Source organism: Nycticebus coucang, chromosome 19, assembly GCF_027406575.1.
Source record: "Nycticebus coucang isolate mNycCou1 chromosome 19, mNycCou1.pri, whole genome shotgun sequence".
Taxonomy (NCBI): domain Eukaryota; kingdom Metazoa; phylum Chordata; class Mammalia; order Primates; family Lorisidae; genus Nycticebus; species Nycticebus coucang.
Window position 1 is genome coordinate 64,221,747 of NC_069798.1, and position 26,317 is coordinate 64,248,063.

At 39.2% G+C, this 26,317-nt stretch overlaps 1 protein-coding gene across 2 annotated transcripts in view; it reads right to left on the bottom strand.

Moving 5' to 3' along the window:
- Positions 1–3,420: 3,420 nt before the first annotated feature.
- CD226 (CD226 molecule) overlaps positions 3,421–26,317 on the bottom strand; it is a 61,426-nt gene continuing 38,529 nt past the window's right edge. Inside the window, exons 4-6 of one of the 2 annotated variants that reach the window (XM_053571607.1) lie at positions 10,788–10,893; positions 6,366–6,423; positions 3,421–5,077 (exon numbers count right to left, since the gene is read on the bottom strand). In XM_053571607.1, the coding sequence (XP_053427582.1) occupies positions 4,964–5,077; positions 6,366–6,423; positions 10,788–10,893 (278 nt within the window). In that variant the 3' untranslated portion in view covers positions 3,421–4,963. The remainder of the gene's footprint in view (positions 5,078–6,365; positions 6,424–10,787; positions 10,894–26,317) is intronic. The other variant, XM_053571606.1, reaches the window with a different exon arrangement.

Here is a 26,317-nt window from a genome sequence, read left to right on the forward strand (position 1 = left end):
AGACCCACCATTTGATCCCGCCATCTCATTGCAAGGGGTTTACCCAAGGGAGGAAAAAAACATTTTATTAAAAAAAAAGACACCACACTTAAATGTTCATAGCAGCACAATTCACAATCATGACAACATAGAAACAACCCAATTACTTATCCATACATGAGTGGATTTTAAAAATATGGTATATGAAATAAGAATACCATGGTGCACTACTTAGCCATAAAAAAAAGTAATGAACTATAACTTCTTGTATTAACTTGGATGGAACTAGAGACCATTCTTCTAAGTGAAGTATCTCAAGAATGGAAAAACAAACACCAAGTGTACTCAGTATTAAACTGGAACTAACTGACCAGCACTTACATGTACTTAGGGAAGCAAAACTCAACGGAAATCAAGCAGGTGGATGCAGGAGCAGGGGATGGGTAAATTCACACCTAACAGGTACTATGCCCATTATCTGGGTGAAGGGCACACTTACAACTCTGATTCAAACTGTACAAAAGCAAATTATGCAACCAAAATATATGTACCTCATAATAATCTGAAAAGAACAAAAATTAAAACAGGATGAATAATGTCTAAAACTGGGATGAATAAATGTAGTGTTATAGGTATGCTTGCTGTTCAGAAAAATGGAAAAAACTAAAATAATGAGTTAGAAGATGTGAAATATTTTGTCTGAAGGGAAAGAAAATAGGAAAGGTCAGGGGACTGCTATTTTTCGTGAAAAACTTTATATATTAATAGCTCTTTATATATTATAGCTCTTTATATGTTAATAGCCCTTTAAACTATACACATTTATAAAATATGCAAAATGTCCCATTGAGGTAGAAATCACAAATTGTCATTGGTTTGATTTCTTTCTGCATTTAATTCATTGTGTTACCTTTATTCTGTAGACCTGTTTGCGTATTATTCTCTGATTGAAAATGAAACTAGTGATCATGAAGAAATACATTTTATTCATTCAAAACAACAGAATACAATACAAGACAAACATTTGCATGTCCTACAAAATCCCAAAATTACACCCTAAAACTGGAAAAAGTACTCTAAATAGGATGAATATATAAATTATTCAAACAGTACAATAAACCAAGATTAGCTCAGACATTTATCACACATACTTCCAAATAAGACCTTTTCTTACAATGTAATTAGTGCTTCAAATCCTGAAAAAATATAATATATATAATATGTAAACTGACCTTGAAGATTTATAAAATTTCCTTTAAAAACATTGCAAGTTAATTCTAGTAGCCACAATTCTGCCTACTGAATCACAGCAAAGGAAAAGTTTAAAACAAAAAAACCAAAAAGCTTATTTTTAATATTCAAATATACGTACAAGAGCCCACAGACTTGGCTAGAGTAATTCCAATGAATAGACCAGGAAAACATATACTAACTTGTGCAAAAGCCTGAATGTGAAGGTCAACACTTTCTAGATGTTACATTTTAATAGTAGCCAAACAATGATGATAAAATGATGTTACATGTTTACATGATTTCATGTTTGTCCAAGATATTTTCTTATTACGATTGTGGACGAAGCTTAATTTGATATTCCCAACTTAGTATCTCCTTTTAAACTTCATAAGTATCTTTATTCCATAATATCCGCGATCTTGTGGCAATTTCACATGAACAGTACAAAATACGGCCTATTAAGTCACAGAGAAACATTTTGGTTGTAGTGATCTCTAATTATAATATGGACTCTCCCAATTTGGAAAATTTCTACACTACCGCTTAATTTTTATCTAATACAGTTCTGTATAAACCAACATTATTTGGGTGTTCAAAATAAAAGCAAATCTACTAAGATTATTTTTATTTAATTTATCTTTTAAATTGGTGGTTTATTTTAGAAATAAACTGAATTACATAAAACATATGAATTTCAATTTTCATTAACTAAAAATTATATCCTCACCCACCCATCTACCATTTATAAGCATAATTACAAGATAATGAAATTTCTATTCTATTTTTTCAACATACACATGAAGTCCTTTAAACAAAGTCTGAAGGTCTCTGTGACGATAAGTCAATGCCTAGTCTTTATAGGTTAACAAGAAGTGTTTTTCCCCTGTCAAACCTATACACTACAACGATGTTTCACAAACTCTTCTACCTTATTATCATGAAGTAATATTTTTAATCAGTTGCTTCAATGTAAATACTAAAAAAAGACATCCAAAGGAAGCATAGATTCTTATTTAATGTTGTATATTAATATAAATTACATATGCAAAAAAAATCTTAAGAAGCATCTTGCTTCCAAAGCAGCACCTTGCAGAAAGAGAGAGAGATTTAAAACATAATTTATCACAATTCTGAATTCCGATTGGATCTCTTTACTTAATAACAACCAGAATATAGGCACAAAAGATTAAGGAGGAAAAATATCTACAGTAGGTAGAGTTCCAAAACTGTAGTAAATTAGGCATAATGAGACTACAATGAACGTGCTTTGTTAAATAAAGAAGTTCAGAGAAAGCAAATAAATGAGCAGAATTCTATCAGCATTGAACAGCTGAGCATGTAACAGCAGCAGCAGGGAAGGTCAGAGAAATTTCAGCAGGACTTAGGATGGCTCCAAATCCTGAAAAAAGAATCCTGAGTGCTATAAAGGAAGAATACATAGAAAAGAAAAGGGACAGAGTAAATAGTTCTTATAAATATTTGCAGAGATTAAAAAAAAATTAAAACATTCATGGAAAAAGAGAGACATGCCAAACATCCCAGAAGGTTTGCAAACTGGAGTGGTTTGCTAGGGGAGCCCACCACGACCCTGCAGCAAAAGCACAGGCTAGGCCTGGACGATGGCTTGTGGTTGCACTGTTCACATCCCCAGTAAGTATTTTCTTTCTTAAAATGGGACTTATATTTCCCCATAATGTAATTGTAAAAATGTTTCCTTCTCACATACATTAATCACTGAGAATTTTGCTATCAGAATCTTTTAGAAAGTAACATTTGATCAACTTTAACCTTTAAGGAAAAGAAATGGTTTTCCTTTTAAATGATGCTAATTTAAATTTAATTTTCTTCATGCAAGTGAATAGATTCAGCCATGAATCTTTGATAGATCCAACCATATATCATTTTCTTTGATAGATCCAACCATATATCATTTGATAGATCCAACCATATATCATTTTCTTACTAAAAGCCTTTCAACTTTGTTACACTAATATTTTTGTGGAAGTACTTTATGGAACCTGATATAAAGATCTTTCTGGGATCTTTCTGCATATAACTGGGAAATGGTCATTTTTATATTTTCATTTCTGAAAGAGGTTTCTAGAAAAACTCACAATTTTGCAGTTTACAGAAGTGTGGGCACTCACAACTTCTATAATTTACACAATAATTGCACCATTTGGCATGCATGTTATTTAAGGATAAAAACATAAAATATCCACTGATTAGTTTAAAATTAAATTATAACTTAGAGTCTGTCTAGAAAACATGAGAATTTGGATTTGTTTTACTTACGATGATCCTGAAATCTATAACTTTGACATCTAAATATAGCCTTGGTAATGAACTTTTTAATGATGGTGGTCTCTTAGAGATGCTTAGAGATAAGTAATGACTCTTTTAGACATGACTGATCACTGTTTTTAATGACTGCCGTGATTTCAAGATGACCATGACAAATACTTTTCATTACCTGTCTAGATGGAGAAGTCATACAATATGGGGTATCACTCTAATTGCTTTCACTATTGGTGATATCACTGGGGCAGTCTTTGTCTGAATTGTGAAGCAGGAAAAGTGTTCCTTTCTGTCTTTTTTTGTTCCTTCCCTTCCTTGCTTGAGCCCTTCCAATACTCTATCCTCTCTCAAACATCTACCTACAACCCTGTACTACCACTTCTAATTATTCTTTTTGTGTATTCAAGTTTTGCATGATCATCTTTTTAGAAAATTAACAATGCCTAGGTACCCGATCTTTTTGAGAGAATTTATGTATTTAATTCTCAAAAGTGGAGAAAATCAATGTCAAAAACATAAAGTTATTTCTTATTGGATTGTGTATTATAGTTGCTCGTGATGCTAGGCCTGCAATGGTGGCAAGAATTGTACACAGAATCAGAGGATATATTTGAGATCAGTAAGGAAAGAGATTTCCCTGTCACTTTTATCTTTTTCTCAGCTATTCATTTCATGTATTACCAGGCACTCTCTGAACTATGATGAGATACCAGATTTTAGAAGTGGTGTCAGGGATCTCGTCCTTCTAGAACCCATGTATGTTCACTTTTTAGTCGATTAACAAGCGATGTCTTGGAACATCATGGCATTCAACATTTGGTATAACCTCCCCAGCTCCAAGTTCCTCTTCCCTCTTCTGATGACACCTCTCTGTGCTTCGACCCCACCCCGAGGTCTATAGGAGAACCCTTAATTGACTTAAGCCATTTTATCTTTTTTGGCCATAGTGCCTGTTTTATCACAGAAAAATAACCAAAATTGTTTGCTTCAATCAATCTCTGTACCAGATAGAAATGAGGATGCACAAATTGCCAAGAGTTATTGGCAGCCATCTTCACAACATGAGGGGAAAGCTCGCGTGAGAGTCAGGCCAACACCAGGAATGTGGCTCCAGCCCTATGGAGGGGGATCCAGAAACCGTTTATTCCCATACTTAATTCTAGACACAACATTTAAGCCCTGGTAAATAGCCTTGTCTAAAGCTTAATCTCCCCTAGATTGTTCCATTACGTGATTCAGTTAAGTTTCCTTTTATGCATGAGCTAACGAGGGTTATGTTTTCCAAAACATTTCTGTTAAGAATGTTCTCTAGGTAATTCCAGATTTTTCCTACCAAATGAAATAAATTCACTCAAAATTGTATCAAAGGTAGACACCAGATAGTGGGAAGAAACTGTATAAAATTCCAGGCACATAATCGTCATTGTTAATTTGCTCACATAATTTAGAGAGCTTAGACTCTAGTCTTTGGCCTGTGAGAGAAAGTTGGGTAGTTCACATAAACATCCTCTCTTGCATCATCTGTGGGTAGACTGGCAGAGATGGGACTTCTACAGTTGCTGGGTGCCTAGAAAAAACAAACAGCAGAGGATTTCAATAATTCACTGCATTTCAGCAGCCAAGAAAGACATTCAAAACATACATCTCTCCCCAATTCAACCATGATACAGGTCAAATTTCCATCGTAATTAATTTCATAAAATATTCTCTTCATTGTATTGAACTTTTGTTAGAAATCACATTCTTGATTTTCAGGACTCTGAGTGAGATGCAAGAGAACCCTAAATTATCACTTGCTAAATCATGTCATGAGTTACCTGTTTCATTGTAGAACCCCCTCTCGTAATATTAGTCTATTTTGATAAGAACAATCGTTTTCATTTCTATATAGAAATTCTAGTAGTATTTTCCTACAGTGAGTAGCCATGGATGTCTGTTGAATGAACACCTTAATAAATAAATATTTTTTAAAAGTATATAGTGTCCTACCTTTAAAATAACAAGCAACTGAATATAATAAAAGAAGTTAACAAAACATTCACTTTCAACATGATTGTAATTTAAGTGTCATTATGATATAGGCTATCTTTAAAAAGAAACAGAATAAAGTAGTTCTAACTTCTTTATCAGACAGTCCAACTCATTATCATTTTAAACCATCCTTCACAACATCATTATTTTACAAAAGACTTAAAATACTTGGACAGCTAGGGTAGACAGTTGCCAAGTTCCTTTCTCCTCCAAAATTCACACCAATTAAGTTGGCTCTGAATTGACTTGAGTAGACAAAGGGCTATATGAGGAAGGGACTCCCCAAATTGTACACGACAGATGCTGCCCACAGGGAGGACGTCTTGTGCAGGCGGAGACTGCAGGGATGCGTCTGCAGCCAATGGCCATCAGTAGCCGGTAGACCCTGGGAGGACGCAGGGAATGGGTTCTCAGCCCAAGAAGGAACGGATCCTTCTGACAACTTTTTGTAGACTCCAGAATTGTGAGAGAATAAATTTCTGCTGTTTTAGGCCGTTCGGTTTATGGTCATTAGTCACGGCAGTCCAGGGAAATAAACATAGATTTTGGGAAGGCATCGTGTTGATTGTTCTCATGTCAGCATAATGGGCCTTTCATTTGTATCAACATAAAAATCTTAGTTTCCCAAGGTATTAAAAATAGAAGAATAGTTCAGAAAACAATTTACCCCAAATTAGCTGATGCTTAAATTATAGGCAACTGCATGACCATGGTATTGAAAGGAGCATAAAAAAAGAAGATTGATAACTGCAAAACAGACTGCTTTTACAAGTTGTTTTTAAGTCACAGAAGGAAAAGAAAATGACAATTCCAAGCAAACTCACCTTTATCTGTGTGTCCCAGGACTCTGCAAATAGGTCTCTTTTGTGTCTCTCCCTCCTTCTGGAAGGCATATTCAGCAGAGGACATGAAGGTGTGACACTCCGGCACTGGTTATTATTTCAAGCACTCCACACCTTGCCCGTTCCCCAGCCCCCACTCATGACCACAGGTGTCGAAGGAGCCTCCACCACCGCTCTGTGCACACTTACCAGCACTCTGCTGACCTAACTCTTCCCATTCCCACCTTCTCCAGTGTTTGCGGATGGTGAGGGCAAGTGAACACCCAGCCAGGGTGCGTTAGAAATTCACCTCCGCGATTCAACTAAAGAAAGTTTATAGCATGTTATTACATACATGGCTTACGGCCTCCTCCAAGTAACCTAGGACTTAGACGTTTTCCATAATTAAAACTTTTAAATGTCAGCAACGTAACTTCTTGGATGACAATGATGATGTAATTAAGCTGTATAAAATCTTCCCAGTGTTATTCCAATTCACCTGTATGGATTATTTCATTCAGATTTCATCAAACTCTATGTTTAACAGATTAGGAAACTGAGGTACAAAGAGAAAGAGTAACTTGCCCAGAATCACATGGCTGGCGAGTAGTAGCCTCAGGGTTTAACCCCACAGCCTTCCCTTTTGACTCTTGGGCCCTGCGACTTCTGGAGTCACTTCACTGTGGCTAACCCGACCAACTGGAACCATGTTGTTCAATAAACTCCCCATGGTTCCAATAAAATCCATAAACTCTTCCCTTCAGGAGGACTCTTAAAAGAGGAAATACAAGAGAAGAAGAAAAGCAGCTACTGTAATGGAATGAAATAGATAAAATATTTTTATACCCAATTATATGAAACTAGTTATTATGGGAAGATGGTAACCAACTTTTTATTTATCTCTCTAAAGAAAAGATTCCTGGCCCGATATGGTGGCTCACACCTATAATCCTTGCATTCTGGGAGGCCCAGGTAGGTGGATTGCTTGAGCTTAGGAGTTCAAGACCAGCCCGAGCAGGAGTGAGACTCTGTCTCCACTAAAAATAGAAAAATTAGTCAGACCTGGTGGCACACACTTGAAGTCCTAGCTATTCCTGGGGCTGAGGCAGGAACAATCCTTGAGCCCAGGAGCTTGAGGTTGCTGTGAGCTAGGCTGAGGTCATGTGTACTCTAGCCTGGGGCAACAGAGTAAGACTCTATCTCAATAAAAGAAAGAAAAGATTCTTACTGAACAACAGAGGTGATGGGTTAGATGTAAAAATGTAGGGGTCTTTTGTTAAGATGAGGTCGAGAGGAGTTACTCCTCTGCTCAGGACAGGGTACTCAGGTGACGGGTATTGACTCTGGGGTCTCTTCTAGTCACTTTGAAATCCTCCTACCATGAAAGAAATATTACCTTATTCTACGTGCATTTATTTATGTACTTATTATTATTTAAGCCAATTATTCTTTATTTATTTTATGCATGAATTTATTATATTCAAGGCATGTTTCTAGGTGTTTATGTAAATTAAGTAATCTGTTCTTCAAAATAAATCCACAACATAGATGCTATTACTATCCTCTTTTTACAGATGGGGAAATTAAGGCACAGGTCTATGATTTTTGTAAAATCACGGTTCACTGTGCTTGCTATCTTGTAATATACAGTTAACTTTTCCAAATGGGAACAAGTGTATCCAAGTGCAAACACACACACACACACACTCATCAATAAGCCTGGAGTACACAGCGTGATGGAGCCAAGTGTGAGCTTGGAGGACCTGTGCTTAACTTGTGCTCTGAAATTTACTATCTATTTATTTACATCTCTAAAGTTCAGTCCTTTCCTCCGTAAGATAAAAATAGTAGACAATCACCGTTTGTTCTAGGTTGTCAGGCTGTTCTGGTGTGCCTGGAACTAAAGTTTCTCAGGATGAGAGGGATTTTCAATGCTGAAACCTGGACAGCGCAGGTAAGCCAAAGCCTTCTATTTATTGTGAACATCATCATTGACAATAAATGTAAAAATATATACCTAACATCTTTGTCTCTCAATGTTGGACTCCTTCCTCCATGCCCAGGTGTCAATCTGTAGAGTACATTTCGGGCCGTCTGCTCTTTCCAGGGCTACCCCCTGCCCCAGCTGTGTTCAGTTCTTAATGTCTGTTCTTATCTCTGCATGAAAACCACACAGGCCAGGAGCAGCAGAACCGCTCCGCTGGCCCTGGCAGCTCTGCACCGAGTGTGGAGGAAGAACTCAGTCTCACTCAGACCCACCGTCGGATATGCTCTGGCCTCTAGCCAAGTCACTACAGCTGAAGCAACAAGATTACTTTAAACAGTAGTAAAACAGTTCAGGCGGTCACTGTGGAAGCCCTTGGGTCGTTTTTCAAGGCGTTTCCATTTGAAATAACATCCACAAATTTATACAAGCGACAAGGCAGAAAGAACAACCACTTCCTCCTTTGTGGTCCTTCCATGATTATGAATTCAAGCCCACTAATCTTCTTTTATCACATTTAACCAAGTGGGACAATACATTCTACAGTTCAGTTTAGCTATTCACGTAAAAGTGATGCATTTTCATGAAGCACAATCCGTCCCTTCTGAATACGACCCTCCAGAGATCACTCACTTGCTCTCTCTGAGCCACGTGCTGGTTGCAGCCTCTCGTGCTCCCATCACTGCCCTGGGCGCATTTTCTGTCACCACGGTGGAGCAGTGAAGTCCCTGACACTGGTCATACGTGAGTTCCTTGCCTCAACTTACTAATTTCTGGTCATGGCAAGACTTGAAGTCAGCCCGTGATGGAGAAAAGGGGGAAACAGTTGTCTTGTGTTTCCATTTAATTAGACCAATGCTTCTTGAACATCCATTATTTGGACAGATTGGTGCTAAATGCTATCAAACACGAAAAAAATGAATAAAACACAAGCCCTGACATTGTTATAGAAGGGAATACACGCATGAAAATCATTAAAATACAAAGCAAGATGTGAGGAGTAGCAGAGAAGTACAAGATAATTCCAGATGGTGACATCATGTCTATTTGTAGGGACAGAGAAACAGCAGACCTCACCAAGGGGACAGGTGTCCTGTGTGTTGAATGATGCTCACGATTAAGACCGAATTGTGGGAAAACAGCATTGTAGTAGCATACCAGATAGTAAGAGAGTTGGGTGTGTTGCAGTTTCAACAAAATTTGTCAACAGCAGAAGAGTAAATGAAGTAGAAAACATGAAGGACAATTAGGCTTTGGTCAGAACGCACAGCACCTGTGATGACAAGGTTAATGAGTTTTCTCCTTATTCTGGAAGCAACAGGAAGATAATAAAAGGTATTCAACGGGAGGGTGTCCTGCCAACCCAGCTCTTAGAAGAGGAACTAGGAAACATTGACAGGCAACAGAGAGAGAATAAAACTGAGATTGGTTTGCCGAGGATTACCAAAATCTGGCATGCAGAAATGGCAGCCTCCAAAAAGAGAAAGAGGTGAAGGGTACAGAGAAGAGACAGCGAAACTCGGTGAACAAGCCGCTGAGAGAGGAATCCCAGAGAAACAGGAGACGGACGGGCTCACTCACCCAGCAGACACTGATCAAGTGTCTGTAATATGCCAGACACGCAAAATTTAGACATGGAAAGATGGTTCTTTCCTCCCTGAAGGGGATAACACTTTAGTCGGAACGCATGAGGATAATTCCAACCACTCTTGTTACAGCCAAAACCTGCAACATACACCTAGACAAGTGGATTGGTACACATGGGAGAACTAGACAGGGAAGGAAGTGTCAACCAGGAATATTCCAGAAAATTCCTCACTGTGCCACAAGATAGTAAAGAGTGAAAAACAAACAAAAAACTTCAATAGAGGCCAAATGGCTCCCTTCTGCCCTGCTCTGAGTCAGTGCCTTTCCTCGGCCATTATCCATAACAGCACCAGGTGAACAGACAACTATTTCAAACTATGCTGTTTTCTCCTTAGAGTGTGAGCTTCGTTATGTCTCGTTCACTGCTGTGCACAATCAATATTTGATGAATGAATAAATCAAGGCTTTGTCACTGTTAAGCCTTGTTCTTTTCCTTCTCAGAACCCATCTCTCTCTGTCTCTCTCTCCCTCTCTGTTTCTCTCTTACACACACCTCCTCACTAAGAGTCTTTTCCTTGGAGAACGAGGAAGGTAGAGAGGGTGGCAGAGCAGGTGTCAGGCAGCACAGGAGCGGGGTGGACCGCCACCTCCCACTAACTCTCGTGGGAACTTTTCTAGCTTCCCCATCTGATGTTACCATAAGTACTCCTCCTCCTTTGGATAAGAACAGTGCGCAAAAATATATATGCCTGAATGCTGAGACAGCTTGAGAAATTCCTGGATCGTTAATGGAGTGCCTCTAACATCAGAATGACTCAAGGTGGACAAGATTCAGGCTGAGCTGCACTACTCACCTGTTACAAGAGATGACAGTAACAGTGGTGGTGATTAGGATAACGAGCAGCAGCAGTAAAGCCATCCCTCCAGCCAGGAAGGGGATGTATCGGCTACTGGTTCTACCTAGGAGAAAAAAAAAGTTATAGTAGGAATTAGGCAATTCAACCAAAGGCAGGAAAAAAAGGAAGGTAGGAAAAGGAAGAAAATGTACGTTAATCATGACATAGTAACAATTAAAAATAACTAAGATTCCAATAAAAAAACTAGGATGAGCTAAAGGAAAAATTGAAAAAGATCATTCTTCCTTTAGAGACTCCTAAATATTTCTCACTTTTCAGATTTTTATTTGTCCCTTGATTCATCCGGGTTTAAAAAGAACAAGAATATAAAGGGTGTACATTCACCAAAGCATCACTTCATTCTAATAAGCTCTCAGTCACATGCACAAAAATCTTTTGTAGAAAATAACATTGAAATAGTAAATAAATGATTTATTTTTATGTCTGATTTACTAAGTATATCCAACATACACCAGTATGTAACTTTGATGTTCATACCTTGAATTTTGTTTAAAAAATATTTTGACTCAATTTGTTAATGATTAAAAATAAACAGAAAAACATACATTACTTCAACTCAGTGTTTGATTGGAAGTTTACAATGGTCCAGGAATCTGAAATTCTCATCCTCAGTCTTATACTATTTAACAAACAGACCTCCAGAAAATTTCTTCACTTTCTCTGCACACGACTTGTCACATGCCAAGTGACAGCAAAGACAACAGTTCTAATTATACCCTAGAATTATGGTTGAGAGTCTAATGATTAAATATTCAAAAGAGCAATGAACTATTACTGGAAAAACGTCCCCTCTGGACTATGGGGGACATTTTTTCCTCAACTTATTTCTTTCTTCACACTCCACTATTTAGCTACAACTTTTTTCATGGTAAACTCAAAATCTAGACCCACTCATTGTTTTACAAGCTTTATTGCCTTCTTTTTTCAGAGTGAATACTATTTCATGTATACACACACCACATTTTCTTTATCCACTCCTCTGTTGATGGACACTAAGTTTGTTTTCTTAGCTTGTCTCCTGCAGATAACGCTTCAGTGCGTATGTGAGTGCAGGTAACTCTGGAAGATCTGGATCTCATTTCACAGAGGGATTGCGGGGTCATATGACGAGTCTGTTTTTACGTTTTTGAGGAATCTCCGTACTGTGTGAATAATGGCTACACCAGCCAACATTCCCAACAGCGTACGAGGGTTCCCTCTTCTCGGCGTCCCGCCGACACTGGCTATCTCTTGTGTTTGTAATAGTGGCCATGCTCACAGGTATGAGGTGATGTCTCGCTGTGGTTTTGATTTACATTTCCCTGATGATCAGTGATGTTGAGCATCTTTTCACAAAACTATTGGCCAGTTTTTTGTCTTCTTTGAAAAAACATCTACTTGGGTCTTTTGCCCACTTTTTAATTGGGTTATTTGTTTTGGGTTTTGTTACTGGTTTGGTTTTTGTTTTTTTTTTGAGACAGAGTTTCACTATTGTTGCCCTCGGTAGAGAGCTGTGACATCACAGCTCACAGCAACCTCAAACTCTTGGGCTTAGGCGATTCTCTTGCCTCTGCCTCCTGGGTAACTGGAACTACAGGGGCCCGCCACAACGCCCGGCTATTTTTTGGTTGTAGTTGTCACTGCTGTTTGGCAGGCCAGGACTGGATTCGAACCCGCCAGCTCCAGGGTATGTGGCTGGCGGCCCTAGCTGCTGAGTCTGGGGGCGGGGGGGTTGTTTGTTTGCTTTTGTTTTTGTTTTGGGTTTTCGTGCTGTGAAATCCTACTATTTATGGCAGCATGGCTGAATCCGGAGGATATTATGTTATGTCAAACAAGCCAGATACAGAAAACCAAATACTGTAGGATCTCAACTGCATGTGGAATCTAAAAATGTCTAACTACTAAAAGCTGGAATATTATGGTGGTTGCCAGAAGCTGGGGGTGAAGAAAATGGGGAGTTGGTCAAAGTGCACGAACTTTAGGTTATAAGATGAGCAAGTTCTAGGGACCTAATGTACAGTGTGGGGAGTGACAGCTGAGTTAATTTGATTGTAGTGACTATATGTTTACATGTGCTAAATCATACATGCATTGTATACTTCAAATATATTCAATCTTTATCTGACCATTAAACCTTTAAAAAATTTAAAGCAATTTTTTTCTTTAGGGAATTTGGTATTTTCAAAATGATGCATTGCTTATGTAATCAGAAAAAAGTACAAACATTTAAAGGTTTGCATGCTTAAAACAGAATGTCCTACCAAGTTTTAGTCGTGATATTCAAAGTGCAGGAAATACAAACGTTCTTTTTAGAAATAAACTCAGAATACTTAATAATTAAAATGGCATTCTTTGTTAAACTCTTGATTCTATGAAGTTAGAAATAGAATCCTTGAAAATATGGCCTGTCACACTGCTCAATTATAAATACAAATTTCAAATGCGTTCTTTAATATGAAATTCGTTACCTATTTTAAACCTCTTCTAGCCAGGCGTGACCTAGTGGAGTCAATCTCATTTCTTCAATCAGTCTTTAAACACATAGCAGCTCAGGCTGTACTGTGTACCTGGCACTACAGACTAAGTGGTAGGTGGAAGCAAATTTGATATGTGATTTAATGGAGCTTATGTTGTTTTGAAAAGTGCCAGACAATTTAAAAAACAGGCAGGGAACAAACATGGTCCCTTAAGAAACAGGGTAAGAGCACGGAGGTCAGATAGAGGCTCCATCCCGACCCGGAGTGTCCCGGCCTGCAGCCAGCTCTGCTCTTCACTGCTGTCCCTGCCCTCCGTGACTGCCTTAGAACCAGGCTGGTGCAAGAAACACACCACTTGACAGACCCCATATGCCTGGGGGGAGAAAGAAAAAAGAATAAACCAACTGTTGTGGATGCTTTGGGCGTTAATCAATAGTTCACAACATTCGCTTTTTCCCTTAAGTTTTGCTAATAGATCTTAGGTTGAGTAATGTCAGCCCTCCAGCCCTTCTCTTTAAAAAAGAGAGAATTATTGTCAGTTTTCAGCAGTCACTTCTTGCTGATGTTTTTCACTTACATCTCTATGCTGTGTTGATTCATCGGAGGACAAAGTGCCTGGAACCGTAAACCCATGATTTTTCCTTCCATCACAAAAGATAAATACAGTTAAAACAATTTAAAGCAAGTCAGTGAAATATATAAGTGAATAACTTACTCCAGGACTGTGACCCTCCAGGCTACATTTTTGCCCGTGACAAGTATTTATGGCTGAGTTATAAACCCTTAGAAAAGGCTCATGATAGAAGGGTGGCCAGATCCTTCCCTCAGAGCCAGAAGACCAGAGCAGCCATTCACATCCATGGCTTATGCTTTATAGGGTGGAGTGAGGTGGTAAAGAAACCAAGTAACTTAGAACCTTAATAACTAGGCAAAAAGAACCAAGCTAGGGAAATCTCACAGATCATAACCCTCAGAGCTATCGTTATAGAACATACAAAAACAACAACAACAATATTGAATGCAAGTCAGTGAGACATGTCCACGTGTTGACACAAACACAGCTTGAGACGCTGGTGTGCCACGGTTATGAAATCTTACCCAGCTGTTTGTACAATGCTACCAACAGAAGCTTGTGGTGGCAAGTTCATGAACTCAATTGTCAAACCTCCTATGATGCCAGTTCTGACAGTCATTCCAAAAAAACAAGTTCCAAAATAGTTTTGAAGGGTGGACTAGGCCTTGGGGTCAGTGCACAACTTCCTAAGGGGAAGGCGACCATAGTGATATTCAGCAATGAGGGGTGCAGCACTTTTTCTAGGATGAGTTGGTGGACTTGACTGTCCAACCTCATATGCATCAAGGAGATATTGACCTATTGACCTGCTGATATTATTCCAGGTTTTCAAAGGTCAGCTTTCTTTGTGCTAATCAGTTTTATACTCTTTGTATTCCAGAAACCTCTCCCTGTTTCATAGCAAGCAGTTCCTAGAGAATGAATTATTTTCAGAGAATTAAAGGGCCATGACATCAGCCTCTAATCCTTCTGAGTAAATAGCAACTGCTCCTCCTCAAAATAAAAGTATTATCAGATTTCAACCAAGAAGCATGAGGCTCAGAGAACCTAAATCATTTTCCTGTCATGGTAGAGCGAGCCGGGGAGGGAAGCAAGTGGCCAGCCTGATGTACAAGTTTTGTTATAATCTGCTTAAGTGGTTTAAAACTTTATGTCAGTTGAGACACATATAGTTTGAGAGAGGAAGTAAGTTTCACCCATGCAATTTAGGATGCGAGATTAGCTGCAGGTTATGGCACCGCAGTGTGGCGTCATGCAGTGCCCAGGGCGTCGCGCTCTGCAGCAGCTGGTGTGGGACAGGCTGTTTCTGTCCGCATCTGAGGACATCTTCAAATCGGAACCTTTACTGGGAAAAATTTCAAGGCTAACTCCGTTATATTATGTCTCATCTTTTCACCCAAATATTTCTTATTCTTCTACTTCCTGTGCACTTAACTCAATATTGTAAGCACAGAGAGGTTATTTAAAAGGGCTGTGCAGGTGTGTCCTAAGTCAGACTGTCAAGACCTGCCCCTGCTTTGCTCGCCTTCCTAGGCGCGATAACAGAAACGGGTGGCAGCCTCAGACCGCAGCTGTTAGGACGGACTGCATATAAGGTTGATGTGTGGGAACTTGGGCTTTCAGAGCCCTCCTTCTATTCCCTCACGGCTGGAGTGGTTTATTGGGTCTGAACTATTTATATAAACCATGTGTTTATGCTAAACATTTGCCTTCGTTCTGGGATATCTGTCAGTCATTCTGACTCCACCATGTGCAGTATGTATCTTCTCTGACTTTGCTTGGGGTCCTTCTGCCATCGCTGTATATACCACAGCCCCAGGCTGAGAGCTGTGAGTCCTTCTAGTGAATCCCAGCACCCCCAATCGTAACTGAGAGACATCATTGGGGTTGTCTTTTCACACTATGGCTCATTTCAAGACAACAGTTTCATCACATCATTGTACAAACGTGTGCAATTTTTGGCTGGGGCCAGGTTTGAATCCACCACCTCTGGTATAAGTAGCTGGCACCCTGCTCCTTTGAGCCACAGGTGCTGCCCAACATGTGCATTCTTATACATATTTTATCTGAAATACAATTTACATATCCAGTAAGCCTTGTTTACCTAGGTGATAAGTAATGCAATGTTTTATAGACATGAATCTTCTAAATTAGTAAAGCTTATTGCCTTCACATATCAAGTTTCTAAATTATCATTTCTAGATGGAAATAATTCTAAGATAGAGAGCATATTTCTCTGCCTTATTAAACAGAGGATAATTACCCAACGTGTGCTCATTTTGAGCCATCACTCTGAGCTCCAAGGCTTACAGGGTGGGTAATAACCACCTCCGATTCCTTGGTCTCACTGAACTCTTACAATGGAATACAGCAGGTCTTATAAGTAAGTATTTGGGTCTCCTAACTCACTACAAACTGTTAGTGATCTCCATATTTCCCCCTCAATACTCCACAGGCTAGCATTTCTTTGCCATTTTTCTAATTATTTACTGTTAATTTGTTGTAACAGAAAGCCAGATTCCTGAAAGTAAACAGTCCTGACCAGGATTAAGAAACATTTAGGGTCAAAGCTGAGGGTGGCCACACGGCAGTATCCTCACTGTTTTATTTCAAATATAGAACTCGTTGAGTCCTCTTCATTTTCTTTTTTGTGTATTTATTATTTAATTAATTTCTACTTCCTGATTTTGCTCGTGACATGTTCAGCTAAGTGAATACTAGAATCCTAGAAATAAAACTAACCGGGAGCTAGTCTCCTTCTCTGAGTTGAGATGCATTTTGAAGGGTTCATAGTAATCGCTTGGAACCTTGGCTAGGTATCATTCTGATTCACAGAGCTAGGGACAAGTTCCCGCAATCTGTGTCTTGCAGCAAGCACACTAGGTGATCCTGACACTGGTGTCCCCAGAGCTGGCCACTCCCAGGGGGGCTCAGGCAGCCCCAGCCCTGTCCGGTTTTCCCCTTCTCCCTCTTCCCCTTCTTAGAGCGTTGACTTCAGAAAACTTATCATGGCAAGTTCTGTCTCTGTCTCTTTGAAAGATATGTAAATCTTTTTAAAAGCTTAATAAACCTCTTGTCAGCTTTATGACAGACAAATGTCTTTCTCAAGGACTTGGGAGCCATCCCTATGAAATGTCACTTCCAAGGAAGATAGCGCCCTTCTCTCCCAGTCTCTGGGAGGTTAGGAGACTATCTACCTGCTGTCATAAGGATGGGAGAAGTTTTTCTTTTTTATTTGTTTGTTTGTTTCCATATCCAAGTTTGTATTTAAATTCTTTTTTTTTGTTGTTGTTGTTGTTGTTTGAGACAGAGCCTCACTCTGTCACCCTGGGTAGAGTGCTGTGGTATCATAGCTCACAGTAACTTCAAACTCTTAGGCTCAAGAGATCCTCTTGGCTCAGCCTCCCAATTAGCTGGGACTTCAGGTACCTGCCACAATTCCCAGCTTATTTTTCTATTTTTAATAGAGATGGAGTCTCAGTTTTGCTCAGGTTGGTCTCAAAACCCAAAGGCCAAGCAATCCACCTGCCTTGGCCTCCCAGAATGCTAGAGTTACAGGGGGTGAGGCACCACACCCACCCTATACTTGAACTCTTACATTTCATGGTTGAGAAGTTTCTTTTTCCTGTCTGTAAAGCCAATTGGTGAACACAGATGTTACCCCAATTACTGGGTGAATATAGGATGAGCTGCATATGACAAATGGTGCTGGCATATGGTGCTCTTCCATGAAGGCTCGTTACCTTTTACCTTCATAACTATTTAAGACAGTGAAGTTTCTGTCTGTCTTTGCACTCCGTTAGCTGATTGCCTATGATCTGCGTCCCATCCTGACTTAATGTTTATTCAGTAATTGTTTCCTTTCTCTTCTACCTTTATGGAGTAGTTCCCTGGGTAGGGAGGAGATTTTGTTTCTAATTCTATTTCCTCCAGCACATTGTTATTATTACCGCTGTTTAATCAGGCGTAACTCCGGATTGCAGTATTACATTATGATTATCCTGGAGGGTGTAAGAAGACACTTTTTTTCAAATACTCTCCTGAAATCAAGATAAACAACCTTCTGTCTTCAAGTTGCCTGAAGATACACAATAGGCACACCATATTATTTAAATATCTTAGGTATTTAGCTGTGCAACATAAAAATGTAGCATAAATATGAAAGATATATGGGTTCAAATGTTTTAATACAGAAAATAAGCCGGGTGGGGTGGCAAGAGCCTATAATCCCAGCTAGTCCAGGAAACACAGTAAGACTCCATCTCAAAAAAACAATTAAATGAAATTTTTAAAAATAAACTTTTGGCTTTGGGAGGGGGAATTAAAGGTTAAGCCTTTGGTGCCCTAAAAATAGAGAAACTAGTATACTAGATTACTCTAGCTCTGGTTTCAATAGTTATTACACCATTAAGTTCCATGTCCAAGAGCAAGACAGCGAGATTTGAGAGGAAGAGAAGGAAGGAGGAAGCTACAAAGGAAGGAGGGGTGTGCTTGGGAACTGCCAGCAGATTCCTGGGAGATGCTCCAGGGAGTCCCCAGTGTGGTTCTGGTGAAGTCCAGTGGGCAGGTGCTTTGCAAGGCCGAGAAGCCAAGAGAGAGATGAGCTGTCACCAGGTCTCTCAAATAAGAACTGATTGTCCTTTGCCCAGAGGCTGCCCCCAAAGCTGCCCTAATCTGCTGCTGGTGTGACTTGACTTCATCCACACCCTCTTTCCAGACCCTACCACCAGCTGCCTGCCTATGCCTGTTCCTCTCACGTGTGGAGAGCCTGCCGGGTACAACGCCAGCGTGCACACATGGCTGACAGTGGGAAGAGGGGACTGCACCCTCGCAGCCTCTGAGTCAGCTGAGGCACCTGAGCTGAGATACAACAGTGGGGGTCGGCACCCCATTCCTCAGCCTGCACTTGCTCTATCTGCTGATTGTTTGAAGTGTATGGTTTATATGAACCTCCTAAAAGGAATGAAATGCTCTGGAACTCAACGATCGCCACCTTCTCTTGAGATGTGTCTGTTGATGAGGATAATCTATTTCTTCCACTTTGAGCAGAAATTCAGGGCTGTGCTAAGGGCGAGAACGCGGGGCCAGTCTGCCTGGCTATGTCCAGCTCCTCTACCCACGAGCTGTGAAGACGTGAGTGAGTCCCACCTACTGCAGCTGTGAAATGTGGATAATCATAAAGTGGTTGTGACAAGTAGAAGAGTAATTACAAGTAAATTCCTAGGACGGCAATGGGCGCAGAGCAGCATGATATGTGTGTTTGTCCTTCAGCTGCCAAGAGAAAGCCTCGCGTCACTTAATTCTTATCACTGCTACTTATAACTTTTTTCTTTGGTCCTTAGAAAAGTTCAACTACAGGTCATGTATAAAGTCCTATATGTAAATGCATTACAAAGGTCATATAGATCTTTTTCTGAATATGAAGTTCAGCAAGCTTTCAGCTGAATGTTTGCCTTCAAATATTCTATCCAATTTTAAACTATTTTATAAAAAAAAAAAAACAATTCACTAAGTGTACTAGAAAATATGGAAATCAATGCCTGCTGTAAGTAACAAGAACTCTAAGACTAACTTCGACCCCTGCAGCTTTATTTTCTAGAGTTTCATTGTTCATCTGATCCCTCTTTTTTTAAAAGAGCCAGTAATTTTGAAAGGAATGATAAGATTAGAATTTAAAACTAGCACCTTCATGTATTGGATCAGGACGAGAAAATAGTGGTGAACATAAAAGCAAATGACCTCTTCTGATTACAGCATTTGGTATTGGGCATTTGTCCATATGTTAGGGGACGGTTGTAAAATTGCCCACAGACAACATATTATTTGTTGAATGTTTATCATATGCCAAGTAAAATAATGAAATTTTTGCTCCTCTTAACAAATATTCATAGATATCTTAATTCGTGCACCTACACACACACACACACACACAAACACACAAAATAAAGGAGTGAATAATCTCTCCTGCTTCATGTAAGATATGAAAAACTAAAGACACGGGGACATCTGGACATCTGGCGAGTCTGTATTTCTCTGTATTTCTACATTGGCCTCCCAGGTGGCCGTGATTTAGGGGTCGCCTGCACATTCTGTCCCTGAGCTGCTTCACTGTGAAAGCACAGAAGACACCCTCCCGGTGGCAGTGCGGCCTCTCATCTCCACTCCTACCTGTGTTCCGCCCACAGCCATCACCGTCATCACAAGGTTTTTTCCTTTCATGCACTCAACACAGCTAGAGTCATTTTTTCACTTCACACCAATCCAACTGGGGGCATTAACAATTTCAACTTTATACCTGTGAAAGGAAGAATCTCTTCTACGACTTAATCAAAGGAAATGTCACGCATGTCTAAAAGATTCCATACATCAGGCCTGGTTTTGAGTTCTAACAAAAGTTCAGTACATTGAATTAATTCTGAAAATGAATTTCAGAGTGGCTAATGAAGATTGCAAAGTGTTTATTTCATAAAAGTTATATAAAAAATTTTTGTTGAATATTTTTTTAAAATCTCTCAACTATCTCAGTACAAATAATAACTTTAAGATACACATGGGGTTCAAAGACATATCTCTACAAATGACAAATCTATGTGTATAGTTTACTTCCTATCCTTTTAATTAACACGGTCCCCTGCAAACCTACTATGGCATCTTTGAATATTTGGCAGTAGTCAAGGCAGCACAAGGTTCGAACCGTTCAGATGAAGTTAGAAATGTAAGGTTGACTGAGTTGCAATACTTAAAATTAGTTTTTCTACTAAGATGCACATTTTTTGTTTTTAGGTAATTTTTAAATTTTAGGTAATTTTCTAGTTGCCTTTGGAGAAAGCTTTGCACAATCATCTATGTTCAGTTTCTTTTCCTTTTTTTTTTTTGAGATAGCATCTCAATCTGTTGCCTCAGGCAGAGTGCCCTGGCATCAGCCTAGCCCCCAGCAACCTCAAACTCCAGGCTCAATTGATCTTCCTGCCTTAGCCTCCCAAATAGCTGGGATTACAGATGCCGGCCACCATGCCGACTATGTTCAGTTTCTAATAAGGCTCTAAGACACACCACAAGCTGTTAACAATTCCCAAGTGCTTTTAGAATAAGAACGCCACACATGACAAAAAAATAAATGGTTAGAACTGGAACCAGACAAGGTTGTCCTCTGTCACCTTTACTATTCAACATAGTGCTGGAAGTTCTAGCCGATACAATTAGGCAAGACAAGGAAATAAAGGGAATCCAAATGGGAGCAGAGGAGGTCAAACTCTCCCTCTTTGCTGACGACATGATCTTATACTTAGAGAACCCCAAAGACTCAACCACAAGACTCCTAGAAGTCATCAAAAAATACAGTAATGTTTCAGGATATAAAGTCAATGTCCACAAGTCAGTAGCCTTTGTATACACCAATAACAGTCAAGATGAGAAGCTAATTAAGGACACAACTCCCTTCACCATAGTTTCAAAGAAAATGAAATACCTAGGAATATACCTAACGAAGGAGGTGAAGGACCTCTATAAAGAAAACTATGAACTCCTCAGAAAGGAAATAGCAGAGGATATTAACAAATGGAAGAACATACCATGCTCATGGATGAGAAGAATCAACATTGTTAAAATGTCTATACTTACCAAAGCAATCTACCTATTCAATGCCATTCCTATCAAAGTACCTACATCGTACTTTCAAGATTTGGAAAAAATGATTCTGCGTTTTGTATGGAACCAGAAAAAACCCCGTATAGCTAAGGCAGTTCTGAGTAACAAAAATAAAGCTGGGGGCATCAGCATACCACATTTTAGTCTGTACTACAAAGCCATAGTGCTCAAGACAGCATGGTACTGGCACAAAAACAGAGACATAGACACTTGGAATCGAATTGAAAACCAAGAAATGAAACTAACATCTTACAACCACCTAATCTTCGATAAACCAAACAAGAACTTATCTTGGGGGAAAGACTTCCTATTCAATAAATGGTGTTGGGAGAACTGGATGTCTACATGTAAAAGACTGAAACTGGACCCACACCTTTCCCCACTCACAAAAATTGACTCAAGATGGATAAAGGACTTAAATTTAAGGCATGAAACAATAAAAATCCTCAAAGAAAGCATAGGAAAAACACTGGAAGATATTGGCCTGGGGGAAGACTTCATGAAGAAGACTGCCATGGCAATTGCAACAACAACAAAAATAAACAAATGGGACTTCATTAAACTGAAAAGCTTCTGTACAGCTAAGGAGACAATAACCAAAGCAAAGAGACAACCCACACAATGGGAAAGGATATTTGCATATTTTCAATCAGACAAAAGCTTGATAACCAGGATCTATAGAGAACTCAAATTAATCCACATGAAAAAAGCCAACAATCCCTTATATCAATGGGCAAGAGACATGAATAGAACTTTCTCTAAAGACGACAGACGAATGGCTAACAAACACATGAAAAAATGTTCATCATCTCTATATATTAGAGAAATGCAAATCAAAACATCCCTGAGATATCATCTAACCCCAGTGAGAATGGCCCACATCACAAAATCTCAAAACTGCAGATGCTGGCGTGGATGTGGAGAGAAGGGAACACTTTTACACTGCTGCTGGGACTGCAAACTAGTACAACCCTTCTGGAAGGAAGTATGGAGAAACCTCAAAGCACTCAACCTAGACCTCCCATTCGATCCTGCAATCCCATTACTGGGCATCTACCCAGAAGGAAAAAAATCCTTTTATCATAAGGACACTTGTACTAGACTGTTTATTGCAGCTCAATTTACAGTCGCCAAAATGTGGAAACAGCCTAAATGCCCACCAACCCAGGAATGGATTAACAAGCTGTGGTATATGTATACCATGGAATACTATTCAGCAAAAAAATGGAGACTTTACATCCTTCGTATTAACCTGGATGGAAGTGGAAGACATTATTCTTAGTAAAGCATCACAAGAATGGAGAAGCATGAATCCTATGTACTCAATCTTGAAATGAGGACAATTAATGACAATTAAGGTTATGGGGGGGGAGCAGAAAGAGGGATGGAGGGAGGGGGATGGGGCCTTGGTGTGTGTCACACTTTATGGGGGCAAGACATGATTGCAAGAGGGACTTTACCTAACAATTGTAATCAGTGTAACTGGCTTATTGTACCCTCAATGAATCCCCAACAATAATTAAAAAAAAAAGAAAGAAAGAAAATTACAGACCAATATTCAGGAACTTAGATGCAGAAAAAAAAAAAGCATAAATGGTTATTTACAGTTGGAGTCATTAGGAAGGTCCCTAGGTAGCCATGGATAGATTTAAAGTGAAAAGAAAATCCGTACATGGGTCTGAAAATGAATTCTAACCTGTCCTCTAAGTTCCTAGGGAAAGAAAAATTTCATGAAAAGAGTTTCAAGTTCAATCTGAGAATAAAAGCCCACTTTTAGAATAGCAGTACCTAGGATCAACTGCTTTCTAATTCTACCAACTTGCATTGTACATAAACAATTGCTTTTTGTACATAAGTAGTGATATACACTCAACAATATTCCTGATATGATAGTGTCATCGAATCAGTTTAATGTGCGACCTTTCTGAATTTCCTTCTCTCTGATAATAAATTATCACTACTATTTAGCTATACATAGATGGTATATGTAAAAAATGACTGTAGACAAACATTCTAGCATTTTGTGTGTTAGAAAAAAATGAACAAACCAAAAGGTACAGTTTAAAAAACAAATTAACTGACCAGTTGCATTTTTTTAACGCAGTGTTCTCATAAGAGAACTGATTTGGGCAGAGGCAACTATAAAGTAAAGATAATAAGCCATGATTGAGTAATCAGCTCTCTTGTGCTGTTGGAGACTGTTTCATTTGGATACCCAGTGATCACCCAGAATTTTAAAAACAAAACTAAATTGGGCTGAAAACTGTCAGAGATCTGTTTCGACAGAGGCTATTTTAACTTGTAAGTAGTGACACCAGGGCTCTTAGATTCTGATCGCATGGTTCTACATATAAATTAACTGTCATGGGCATTTTATTTTCCATGTAGGTAAAGATAATAAAAGGCTGAAGGTCATCGCACTATGTCATGGAAGTGGACATATCTGCCAGCTCAGGGTATGCCAGTTCAGAAAGCCCTGTGTCTGCAATCTTCATATCTATTTTAAATTCATAGCAGTGAGACAGAGCTTCTGGATTTGGATTAACCAAATCCTTTTTATAAAAAAAAAAAAAGAAAGAAAAGAAGTCACGGTGCTCACACCTGTGATCCTGTCACTCCAGGAGGCTGAGGCGGGCGAATCACTTGAGGTCAGGAGTTTGAAATCAGCTTGCCCAACAGTGAGACCCATCTCTACTAAAAAAAAAGAAAGAAAGAAAAGAAAAAATAATAATAATAGAAAAAATAAGCTGGGCTACTGGGGAGGCTGAGGCAGAGGCCCACTGAATCCTTGGAGTTTGAAGTTGCAGTGAGCTTAGATGGTGCAGCTGCACACTAGCCTGGGCAACGGAAGGAAACTCTGTCTCAAAAACCAACAAACACATATTCTTCTTAGCGAAGTATCTCAAGAATGGAGGAAAAAGTATCCAATGTACTCAGCCCTACTATGAAACTAATTTATAGCTCTCATATGAAAGCAATAACCCAATTATAACCTAAGAATATGGGGAAAGGGGAAAGGGAGGGGAGGGGAGGGGGAAGGATGGGTAGAGGGAAGGTAATTGGTGGGATTACACCTACAGTGCATCTTACTAGGGTACATGTGAAACTTACTAAATGTAGAATATAAATGTCTTAACATAATAACTAAGAAAATGCCAGGAAGGCTATGTTAACCAGTGTGCTGAAAATATTTCAAATTGTATATAAAACCAGCACATGGTACCCCATGATTGCATTAATGTACACAGCTATGATTTAATAAAAACAAACAAACAAACAAACAAAAAAACAAAGAAACACTGTCTTATCTATAACAGTTCTGGAATCCAGACCAACTGAGAACAAACTGGCTGAATTTTGGCAGAAACGAAAGGCCACAGAAATAAATAAAATTTATGTCTCTTCCTTAATAGCTTCATAACCCAACCCAGAAGCACAAAGCCTCACAGTCAGTAAGCTTCCCTAAGCCATGTTAGATTAGGCAAAATTCCTAATCTACCGGCACTCCGTTCTTTTATCCTACATTTGTCAATCCTATACTTCACAGAAGAAAGACGCAGGAGAGGTTCTTGACTGTGGCACTGTAAATACCTTGGTGATCTTAATTTACAAACCCCACCCTCCTGTATCAGTGACCAGTAGGGATCCACCATTTATATTTAAAAATGCAAAATAATTCACTGGTCCTTTGCCTGTTTAAAAAAAAAAAAAAAGCAACATAAGAAAATGAAAGTGAAAAAGGAAATAGGCCTTTCTGAAAGTTCCATATGTAAACAAAAGTTCATGAAGTTTTCTCCCCAAACATTGCATTTGGTCTTCTGAAAGTTCATTTTCTTTTATCAGCAGTTACTAAACCTCAAATGTTAAGTATTGATCAGGAAAACCTAGAAATAATCTAACTAGAAAACTTGAAACTAAAACTAGAAGAAATGGAAAAATTAAAATACAATCAATCAAGAACACTTATAAAGAGTATTTTGGTAGCCAGGAGTTGTGGCGGGCACTTATAGTCCCAGCTACTTGGGAGGCTGAGGCAAGAGAATCCCTTAAGCCCAAGAGTTGAAGGGCTGCCTTCAGGCAGAGTATCCTAGCATCAGCCTAACTCACAGCAACCTCAAACTCAAAGAGCTGAAAGTTGCTGTGAGCTGTGATGCCACAGCAGTCTCACTAAGGATGACATAGTGGGACTGTCTCAAAAAAAAAAAAAGAGTATTTTGGAAAGATACTTTGACAACTTTAAACAAAGATGCCATAATCCCTAATCTCAAGTAATTGCTGATAAGAGTTTGGACTGTTACATATAGCTGCAGGTTATCAAATCATTCGAGGGTAGCAATTTTCTTTTTTTTAATTATTATTTCAGAATATTACAGGGATACACAAATTTTAGTTACATAGTCTGGTTTGTACAGATTGAATCAAAGTTACAAGGGTGGCCCTCCCCAGATAGTGTGTGCATTGTACCGGGTAGGCGTAGCAGTTTTCTAGTGAAAAAAGTTTAGAAATACACTTAAGGTCTCAATGACAGGAAAGCAGTACGGACTAATGTGAAAAAAACACGAAGACAGTGAGACCTGCCTGAACCTCAAGAAAGGAGGTGAACGAGGGGAAGCTTAGCCGGCTGGTGAGGAAAAGAAGAAAGTGTGAAAGTGTGAGCATCTGAGTCGAGGTGCTGGAGAGCACAGGTTGGGAGTCAGACCCTACGGACATGTCTGTCCCCTGTGCAGACCACTCTGCGCCAGGCAAGGAAATCGCATCACTCACCCCAGGACTGGAAGGCTTGACAGATG